The sequence below is a fragment of the Bombus vosnesenskii genome, unplaced genomic scaffold, assembly GCF_011952255.1.
Source record: "Bombus vosnesenskii isolate JDL3184/JDL3185 unplaced genomic scaffold, Bvos_JDL3184-5_v1.1 scf7180000013266, whole genome shotgun sequence".
NCBI lineage: Eukaryota > Metazoa > Arthropoda > Insecta > Hymenoptera > Apidae > Bombus > Bombus vosnesenskii.
The window spans coordinates 1219802-1231373 of NW_022882926.1; the positions used below are offsets into that span (position 1 = coordinate 1219802).

Sequence of the window (11572 nt, forward strand, 5' to 3'; positions counted from 1 at the left end):
TGTTTATTTTTAGAGAGATATGTATATTATATTGCGTTCTTAGGATTCATGCCGATTGCAATACAATCACTGGAGATTTTATATCCTGATTGGTCAACTGTCGTCGAGTTCGTTTGTGGCTCTATCTTGACAATATATTGATAATGGAAAATATGTAATTATAAACTAACTTCATTTTGAATGAATAGATAAGAAACTTCTTAACTTATTCTTTCATACAATTTCGGAAAAGATTCATCGTGAATGATATGTACTATAACAGAGGATTAATTATGATCTATGAATTTTTTAATTTATAGGAGAGTGAGAAAAGTTGTTAACGCAGTTAATTGTCACTTGAGCTTGAACGTCGATAACAATATATACGTCACTGCATAATACCAAATAGACGATCGACTAAATCCGGATCGAATAAATTATACGTAAGTTCGAAGTTTCGAAGGATGAACGAGGTGAAATAAAATTATGTTGAATACAATGGGGCAGATAAATATACTAATATGCATGTTCATAATAACGTAATATTAATTTAATACATTAACGTCGAGAGACGTCAATCGACATCTTGTGTTTTTCAAATGTTACCGACAGCAGACGTTTTTTATCTTTCCAAGCGTTGCTGCATTTTCCATTTACATATTTACCTTGCAAAATTGTATGAAAAGCGAGACTACATGCATTTAGTATTATTTAATTGTTAATTTAATACTATTTTTTATTTTTAAACGAAATGTAGACAGACTGTTACCCTAGTTCATAACTGTTTTAACCTAATTTTTCGAAAAATGTAATTAACAAATCCACGTATGTCTTATATGCGTAAAAAATACAAATTTACGATAATACGATGAAAGTTCAGCTTAAAACGCAACATCTTAGCTAGAAAGCAACATTCAGTTCTTTCAAATTCTACCTCCAAACAATAATATTAATCTTCATAAATTTCAAACTCAGTCTTCTCAGTTTAGGAGTTAGTGAAAACAGAACAGTTAAGAACTAAAGCGACGAATTGATAAAACTTAATTTAGTTACAAAATTATACAATTTAATGTATGGTTATAAAGATTACAGAAATAAAAACAAGAGAAGATAATGCCTACTTAAAAATAGAACATGAATATAATTCTACAACAAAGATATACAAATTTCATTCTTCGATACGCAATATATCATATAAGAGCTAGTACGATAGCTCGTACGATTAATAACATTATTTCAAACAATTGTATAAATAATCGACCGACTTATTAATAAATCGCGTATTTAATTGTAGAAATAAATTTACATGCTATTGTTGATTATTTTAACATACATATAATTTTCTTTATTGCCCGTGGTCGATAGAAACGGATGGTTCGAAGTTTGTTAAAATTTGCGCGTGGTGTGCAGTTTAATAAAAAACCTTCACAACGAATCACTTGGTATCGAAGACTAAAATCTATGTATTTTCAACAAGCAAATTAGAACTGCTAACTAATTAAAGATGTGATTAACTACGAAGACTAACTGACTAACGAAATGACAGCGAGTGATAGACGAAAAAAAACTAGTGATGTTCGAAAAGCGACTAACTTATACCTAAAAGCGACCAACCCTTAGTCACCTCGTTGCAGTGCAATCGTGGCAAGATATGTCCTTGGAGCAGGGGTGAAGGAGCTGACCGCTGGTGAACGGCGCAGCGGCTTGGCAACAGGATGATCCCGCTAGGTCAAGACTCGACACTACGAAGTACCGAGAACCGTTAGGCTCGGAACCGAGCATCTGGATTCCAGAAGATCCTTTGGGATGCGACTTTATGATACTTCGCTAGCATGGAACCGAACAATGACCGGCCTCTAACAAACGACTTTTCACTACGTGCCTAATGTAGACTTATTGCAAAGAAACTTGCTGAATAACAAAATAAAAATTACATTCCCGAACAGATTTAAATGTTTATAGCCTACTGAATTAATTATTATTAAAACAAATTTATCAAAGTTTCCGCGTACTTCTATGCGGTAATATATCTATGTATATACATATAAATTTAGTGCGTATGTTAGTGTGCGTATATACATACATTTAGTGTATGTATACGTAGGCATGTATACCTACACACTAAATATACATACAGGAAGAACAAGTCGGACTACGCAACGTTCTGAAAGCATCTTCGAGAAAGATGAACTTATTGAAGGAGGAAGTAACAGTAATACGAAGATTGACAATTTTTCGACAAAAATTGAATGACTCTTTAATTTTATTGTATATTCCATTTTCGATCGCGAATAATCGAATTAATTATCAATGTTATATGTTAGGTTTATATTATATATTAATTACTAATATTATGTTAGTTAGCAATTTCATACTATAAATATCCAAAAGCGGTGGTGTACAAAGAAATTTAACCAATATAAAAAGAATAGTGCGTGCGTGCGCGCGTGTGTGCGTGCGTGTAGTATTCACAATTGCAATAAAATTCTGCATAATATAAAATAGTGTCACGTATGTGTATCTATTCAAATTTTCTAATATACAACGTAATTAAGTAACCGAAAATATATAGACGACTCACGGTAAAGTACCCTAGACATAGCGAAGTCTCGGCCTCGCCACATGACTCGAAACCAGATGAGGCAGTCTCAATATGTATCATGTTACCTACTTACACTTAATCTCAATTTTAAGATAAGTAAATGGCATTCCAATATCTTTCTATGCAATAGGAGAAAATTAAAAAGAAGGTATTGAGATGAGAAGCAAAAGAAAGAATATTCTTACATATGACAATTACAGAAATGTTTGATAAATATGATTAAAATATTTTTAAAATTATCCACACACAATGTACAAGAGAATTTTTATTTCATTTTCTTGTATCGAGAAAAAGAACACTGTAACACGAGAAATTATATCTGCAGAAGAACGTCTGATAACTACGCTTAAATATTTAGTTACCGAATGAAGTTACGAAGCTCGCAAATTTTCCTGCACTATATCGTTATAGTTCTTATATCAAATATTTTCAGAAACTTGGTGAATAGTAAAAATTTTTAAAAGAAAACTATATTATTAATGATTTCTTAAAGAATTTTTTATTTACATGTTTTACCAAATTTCTTTAATTATGGGATTTAAATTCTATTAAAACAAATACCTCTTAGTTCAGCTTTAACGTTCAATATAAATATTATACCTATATGCATATATGAATGTATGTATATTTTGTATACTCGAAAATTTTCACAAAATTGTAAAATACATGATGGAGATCACTCCGACTTTTAAAATGACAGGTCATACTCAGAAAAATTTGCTATGTAGGTCGCATGTGCGTAGGACATACTAAACAATTTTCATTCAATTTACCTAATTTTGCATAATATATAATATCATTGATAAGTTTCTCTGCTATTATTCTTTGTTGCTCGTTTAATTCTCTAAGGTCACAGGCAATCTTTTTTCCAGTAATATCAAAAATATCTTCTCGGACGTGTGTATTAGATATTGCATCCTTTGAAATTTTATGAGCAAGTTCAACCGGTTGACTTTTCTTATCTTCGCACTTCCTTTTTCGTTTAAATACATTTCTTGTCATTGAAGGAGTTGTTGATAAAGAAGAACTTAATCTAGTTGATACTTCCGCAGATGAAGATAACATATTTCCTCCTGTATCGACATCGTCTTGTTCCTGAAATAGATAAGGATATGTGCATACATACATTTCTTCATTTTTTAGGCTTACGATTAGAGCAGAAATGACAATCGATTCCAGGCACAGGTTAAAGGGGCGAGACTATGGCCCCGGGCCTTGTCTCCTCAGGGGCTTCGCTATTCGAGAAAAGTGCATTTTATTCTACGAGTATAACGGGCGAATTATGTTGAGAAAAATTTTAAAAATAACAACTATGTCATAAAATTGTGTACTGAGAAATTTAAATATAATTGATTACAACGTAAATTTTATATCACGCTTACGTAAATTTATTTCACTTTAAGTCCCCTCCCCCTTCTTTTTCTATTAAAGAAATCGATATACTTAGGCCTCAAAAACATTAATCTAGCCTTGATCGATTCTCAATCCTTATAATAAACTAATGAGTGTGTTATAGCGATTGATATATAATAAACATATATACATAGTAAAATTAGCTGGTAATTCATATCATATCACAACAATTATAAGGGAATATCTATTATTATTGTACCAGAAACCATCAATACAATGTATGAACTTGTAACGATTCATGTAGATAAAGACGGAAGAATTTTGCAGAAGACAGAATTGTATCAAAAGTTCGCTACAAAATTAAATTTATCCAATCTTACAATACTCAAAGAAAGAAATTTTATCATATCATGTACACTTGTGGATGATCAAGCTCCTTCATGAGTAAAGGAGAAGGCAAATTTTAACAAGACGACATAAAATATTTAATTATGAGCTTAGAATTAGTAGGGCTCACTGTAATGGAAACGCATTTGATGGCTTCAGTGTTTGATATTTTTAATCCTCTAATACAGAGGAACAAAGGTATTGACACAAATTAGCTTTTCTTGTGAAACCCTTTCACAGCTTCTAAAAAAACGTGACTCTATTTAATTTTTCTCTAAAATATAACTTTCTAGGATTTAAAATTGTTATGATATCAATCCCAGTTCTTAGAACTATCATGTATAACATTTATTTTGAATAACTGCTACGAGAAACAAATTATTGCTTCGCTTATGGTTTCTATGTCGCTCCTAGATTAATTTATTTAGTTCTAATAATCGGTTCCAAAACAGTTATGAAGTCGATTTTTGCATCGATTTTTTAATAATTAATATCATGTGTTTCATATGATATTTTAATTTTAAAGTCAAAAGTTATGTGTATATTTTACAAAAAAGATTGTGTATATTTTATACATAAATTTACAGGAAATTTTGTAGGAAAAGCTGATCTGTGCAAATACTTCTGTTCATTATTATATGTACTGACATTTAACATGTGAATGCCACTGTAGTAATTAATAAACTACCGCTTATTAAACAATTTTTAAAGTGGCATGCATAAAATAAATATCTTATTACTCATTAATATCTGGACAAATTAGTCGATTTGCAGTAGTAGTATGCACATTTTACCGAATTGAATACGTTCATTATGCACGACACGCACATTCGAATTGGATGAGCACATACTTTTAGATTATGTACAGTATCGACTTAAATGTGTCAAATGAACTAAAAATCTTGAAATTACGAAGAAATATTTCATAATAATTCATATTAAACACATATATGAAGTGTTGTATGGAAATTTTTTGTTAGCATACAGCATTGTACGAAATGAAAATTAGATCCACAATGAACATGTTATCGGTAGCATATTATAATTAAATAGTACAATATAATTAAATTATATTATAATTAAATTAAAATATAATTAAGTTACTGAAATATAATATTATTCGCATAAATTTGTCTACTCGCATTAAGTATCATATCTTAGATATCACTGTAATGTCTATAGTTTTATCAGTTCAGAAAAACCTTCTTTATCTAAACTATTCGTATTTTAATTTTATGACATAATAATATTTTATTGTACATAACTGTATTGATCACAAAAAAAAATTAAATCATTGCAAATCCATCTAACTATAATTTTATTAAATTGCATCCTGTCAAAAACAAACATGTGTTCGGATGCATTCGAACAGTAGAGTATATGTATATATGTCCTCCCTTATATGAAGATAACGTAAATACACATTCAGAGGAATAGAAAAAATTATAAAAGTGTTGATACTCTTACAACAAACAGTATGAATTTTAAATTTTTCTTCGCGGGAAATCGAGAAAATTTCAAAAATGATTTTAATAATGACGAAGCTGCAAATTTGAAAAAAAGAATAATGTTTATACGGATTAGATTAATTAAATATTGTGTATAAATATATGAATAAAATAACTGAGTAAATAATAATTAACTTTTATTTTAAAGATACTAAAAAATAATTACTTACCATATTATCATTGCATTCAGTTTTCAAATTAATACTAACATCACTAAGGTTTTTTGTATCTCTCCCTGGATCACAGTCTGTTATAAAACTTAAAATATCGAAGTACCAGAGGCTTGGTATATATACATTTTTTGTTGATCTCGACTGTTTGACTTTTTTCAATTCTCTTCTAAAACTGCACCGCAAATTGTGTATTTTTTTATTAACGAAATCTTTATCTGACAAAGGATTTATTTCTTTACATTTTTCGATCAAAACATCTATTGCATCATTTCTTAAATTTCTGTCCACATATGATTTTGACCTTATATCCCACAAACAAGGAAGACTCTTATATAATGCAATAAATTCTGTCCAGAATGTGTGATTTTCTATTGCACTCATATCTTCTTACAGAGGTTGCTACTAGAAGTTACAGATGTTTTAAGTTTTAACAACGGCGTCGCGACCTTACTTCCGTGCTACTCTCGTATAGAAGCTGAGATCTGTCTCGAGGTAAATTCCCGTCTCCCGTCCGCGGCAGACTCATAGCGATTGCCTCAACGATATGTCATGCAACCTGATACATCACTACACACGCTACATGCGGCGAGGCAAGTCTCTACTTGAGACGCGGCACTGGCTGCGGTGAACGTGGCAACACCGCCTCTTGCAAGCATCGATAGTTCAACTCTCAATGCTTAGAAGTCTTACAGTGCAGTTTATTGACAGATTGTGTAATTAACGTTTTTCTAAAAGAATTCAACTAAATATACACAATATTTTTTAAATAATCATCATATATAAATAATACACACACAAATACTATAAACATAGCATGTAAAAGTAATATATATATAAGCATTTTAGTTTTTGTGAACATTGTATTCATATTTTTTTGTGGTTCTTAGGAAGATTCGATGATGCGACGCTTGTATTTAAATTATTTATGTATATTGATTCTGAATAAATATAAATATAAAACAAATTTAGACTAACTTATAATGTTAAATTACAGTAATGATATAACTACAGGTATAAAAAATGGATAAAGAAGCACATCAGATGGTAGGAACATAAAAAGAACAACATTACTAATACTAATTGTAAACCCAAAAGTTTAATGAATACATAAATAAAAATGAGTAAACATAACTCAGTATAAAACAATGAGAACAACAATGATAACAATCAGAAGACTTTTGAAATCAATTATAACGCTAAAGTATATTATGTTACATTATATTAGTAATTAATAAACATAAGTAACAGTACTACGTAGCTTTTTCTTATTAAAATCTTATAAATTAATAATACCACGATATTGCTCTAGTTCTAGGGGAAACCACTATAGCATTTCAAATTGAAATAGTTATGATGTATAATTGTTATTTCTCAAAAAATTAAGAAATTCTGCTGTTTAAAATTAAGAAAATAAGATTCAAAGATATGAGAAAGTTATATTTTTTAATGGTGTATTTGAAAATACTTTACTAAGATTTTATAAGAAAACTTATAAAGAATTATAAAAAGTACCTCCTACTTTTCTTAGTTTCCAAGCTTAGTTTTCAATGCATATATTACTATAAAGAAAGGATTATAAAATATATAGGCATTGAATCATTTAATCCTATGTGAGTATTTAATTCATACGTACTTCAAAGATAAACTTCAAGATAAACAAATTCATGTATGATGTACTTGCAAATGGTGATATACAGTCATCTACAAAAATTATCATATACTTTATAAAAGAACTACTTTTATTTTAATAAAATATATATGGTATTGTATAATAATATATTCATTTTTAGCGTATAAAACAATAATAAATTAGTTCTTAGTCATCCTGGCATACATGTCTTCAGTGAAATTTTGTAGTATTTTATTTTGATAAGAATAATCTTTCTATAAAATATAGAAAAATTTGTATGGTTAATAGTAAATCTCATTATGTAAAGTTTGGAGAACTTTGTAGAATTCAATAGTAGAGAAATTCATTGCAGAATATTACAGCAAAAGAATTAAAATAAAATATATCGAATAACTATTGGACAGTTTTGACTTTAAATTGAACGAAATAATGTTATAAAAAAGAACAGTAATAAACATCAACCAAGTGACATAGATAGGAAACAAACCTGCACTGTGTTACACACACACTATTGCACATTCTGTTGCACTGTATTATAATTGTTTCATTATATTAATGTTTATTGCTATTTTCTATGATAATATATATATATTACTAACATTATTACAAATAAATATTTCATAAAATCGCGGGAAGTCATACTCATTAGGTTATGTTTACATTAAGGCCCGACTCTCACCGTTGCCAGATTTATATTCAACGCAGTTGAGATTATTAGAACTGTGATGCGGAGAACGTTACAATCAATGCTCTACACTAGCCCAAAGGAAGTCACCGCAAAGATAATTATCATCGCCCGTGGAAGACAACAAGACTGCAAAAAATGATTAACAAAGAATTAAATATCATAATTTCTTAGTAAAAACACAGTATTGAAAACAAAATAGTAAGAACTTAAAATATGAATAATAATAAAGATTAAATAATAAATGATACAACTAGAATTCTAATATAAAAATAAAATTATTATCTAGATTTTGTTTCAAAAATATAAGAGAATAAATATTCATAATTTTTATAATGATTGATCATTTTTACTTTTTCATTAATAATAATTAAAACACAGAACATTGAAGTTCAATAAAACATAATTCAAAAGATCGCTCGAAGTAAGTTAATTGTAACATTGAAAACAAATATTTAAAAAAATAATATATACGTATATAAAAAGGAAAATATATTTATTTGCATGACATATTCGTCTTAGAAACGACTGAATATCGAAACATTCCATCAAATCAAACTAAATGCTTTCCTATTGAAATTAAGTAACGAATATCTATAAAATAAAATAATAAATATTAAAATAATATATTTTTCGAATACATTGTTATTTAAGTAATATTATTTAAGATAAAGATACGAGGCAAATAACAAATAAAATAATTAGTCGTTAGACTATGCTTGCAATAAACGTATCATAAACATAATCTACAGACATCTCTCTTGTTATACATATGATACTATCTTAAACACTTAAGTTTAACATTCATATTTCATTTGTTAAAGGTTGCAAATGAAATACAGTCTGAGAGCTCTAATAAATTATATTACTTTTTATAAATATTTGAAAATACTTCCAATTCTCAACAAATTAAAATTCCTTACTTAAACTGAAGAAACCCCCATACTTGGTAACGCTACATTTGCATGCAACATTGACAAATTGTGAGTTAATGAATAACTTGTACCTAATTATTGTCAGTAAAGTTGTTAAAATTCTGAAGATACATGCAATTGCTAGAATGTGCATAATAATAATATCAAAGAGGAAAATGATATAAAATACTATTTGATATTTCCAATTTTCGACTTCGACTTGTGATAAAAATTATGCCATAAAAACAAAACTCGGAACCCGCGCGCACGATACTCAGAAAATGGCAACGTTGTAACATGAATGATAACTACATCACTGTGGGAGACGAAGCCCACACATAGCATAGCAAGCTTAACAACGCGCATGTGCAGAGGGATATGCGGCAAGCGCATAAAACAAAATGTACGAATTGGCGTTTAACATTGACACCGAGCAGACGTATGAGAAAACAATTGAAGATAATTTTGAATAAAGACCAATTGTAAGTTTAATATTATATGGAAGTAAAGTGTTATACCCTGCTGTAAGAAGAGCAGACAACGTTCCCATATCATGAACGATACATCCGCCATCTGTAAGCTGTTGCTAGAAATAGGATTTTACTTTTGGACAAAAACTCAAAGCGGTTTGAGTCACCGCTACAGGACTTTTCTCATATCACAATCACTCATTTTCTCACATCTTCTTTCCACACCTTTTTCTGCATGCTCGATGTTCGGTAGTGCTCGATAGCGGCAGTTCTGTAGAATAACCAATGTTTGTTTTTGTTTTTATTATTATTATTGTTAGGTTTCATTGTTAATCTTTGTACACGAAACATATTTTTGGTACTAGCTACTAACAGTTCCGGTGTACTTTTGCAATGAAGCTTTTGAAGTGAATTGGAAAAGAAAAATTTTGTTTTGACTACCTTATAGCAATACTCTGCGGTGGACAATACAAGAAAGTTTATCCTCATATTGGGAGTCTTGGAAAATGGCAAAATGAGTCACATGTACGCCAATTATTACAATCCAATATCAATATGCATCATTTATGAATCATTGCTAGAATTAGAGTGTTATATAGACGAGAACATAAAAGGAGTTTGCTGTCAAGGGTCACTATGGCGCATGTTGTTTGCTTGGAAAGTAACTACATCACAGACAAGGATGGTACCTCTGGCACCAGAACGTAACACCGACGAGATGTCCTTAGTAAATAGTACTTCTGAAGATAGGTACCTTATAGGTACTGATAGATCAGTGGTAACACTGACAAGTGTACAAGATTCGCCTATACTTGTACATCGTTTATGCTAGTTTATAATCTGTTACGATAGATCCATCTTCTCTGTGGTGATAGATCCTGCATCGCTAAGTATATATATATATATATATATATTTCGTTCGTGCCTCGTAACATTTGATATAGATAAGGCAAATAGTTTTGTCTGGTGTTACGTCCCGGAGTTGAACCGGCACAGAATTATCTCGCGCCGATTTCCTCATGGACATTGCCAGTTTGCAATCTCTTGACCACAGAGGGCACTAATCATACATTTAGTCAGTTATGCGGCAGGACGCTTGTACGCCAATCATCACCTAAAATTTATATTGTATGCTGAATCGTCTATGCAGAAATCCTCGAGACTCTGGCGTGCGTTGTACGGCAATAGTTTCCACGGAATGGGAGAAGACGATACCCTGTGGATTTCTGATGTAGAGGTCATCTGGAGCAATTCTATTTTCTCTGTGACAAACGCGACGATACGAATGTCTCCAATTATCCTGGGCAGCACAACGATTCCCAGAGGGTAGATAGTAGTTCGTACAACTCGCGAAAAATCATTTAAATTTAAATTACAGTTGATTTATTTATATATTGAATTTTTATGGATTCCGTTTAAAAATTATTATCGCATTGTAGTTGATTCATGTAGAAAACCAAGACAATCGTGACGCCGTGGCCAGTCACGTGTATCATTCATAATGTTTATTAAAATATCGCGAAATGAATTAATACATAGCATAAGATTTAATACATTGATATGTAGTTGATTCTAGTACTAAGTTTCAAGTAAATTGTATGCGAAAACATGATAAATCGTAAAATTAATTTTAAACAATACAATATCTCCTTTAATTTACAAAAATGTTTTCGTTAGAAAATTGGGTATAAATTAAAAATTGATTTCTAATACTCAAATAATAGAAATAATCTTTTGAATTTAAAAAATTGTTTAAGAAGCTTAAAATTCCGTGAAAATGAGTAGAAGAAAATAACATTACTAAATTAATTGTTTCAAAAATGTCAGGAAATATCAGCAATCGGAACGCATAAAAATGAGAAAACATTAAG

At 29.9% G+C, this 11572-nt stretch overlaps 1 protein-coding gene across 3 annotated transcripts; it reads right to left on the reverse strand.

Annotated features, from left to right (window-relative positions):
• Positions 1-1221: 1221 nt before the first annotated feature.
• LOC117243635 lies at positions 1222-8394 on the reverse strand. 3 transcript variants are annotated; one of them, XM_033511280.1, is made up of 5 exons: positions 8120-8394; positions 7515-7703; positions 6000-6730; positions 3355-3676; positions 1222-1721 (listed from the first exon to the last, which is right to left on the reverse strand). In XM_033511280.1, the coding sequence occupies exons 3-5, from the start codon at positions 6381-6383 to the stop codon at positions 1600-1602; spliced, it is 828 nt and encodes a 275-aa protein (XP_033367171.1). In that variant the 5' UTR covers positions 6384-6730; positions 7515-7703; positions 8120-8394; the 3' UTR covers positions 1222-1599. The 3 variants fall into 3 exon arrangements, with proteins under 3 accessions (XP_033367171.1, XP_033367174.1, XP_033367172.1); XM_033511283.1 differs by lacking the exon at positions 7515-7703; XM_033511281.1 differs by lacking the exon at positions 7515-7703 and having other exon boundaries at positions 6000-6744.
• Between the last annotated feature and the right edge of the window lie 3178 nt (positions 8395-11572).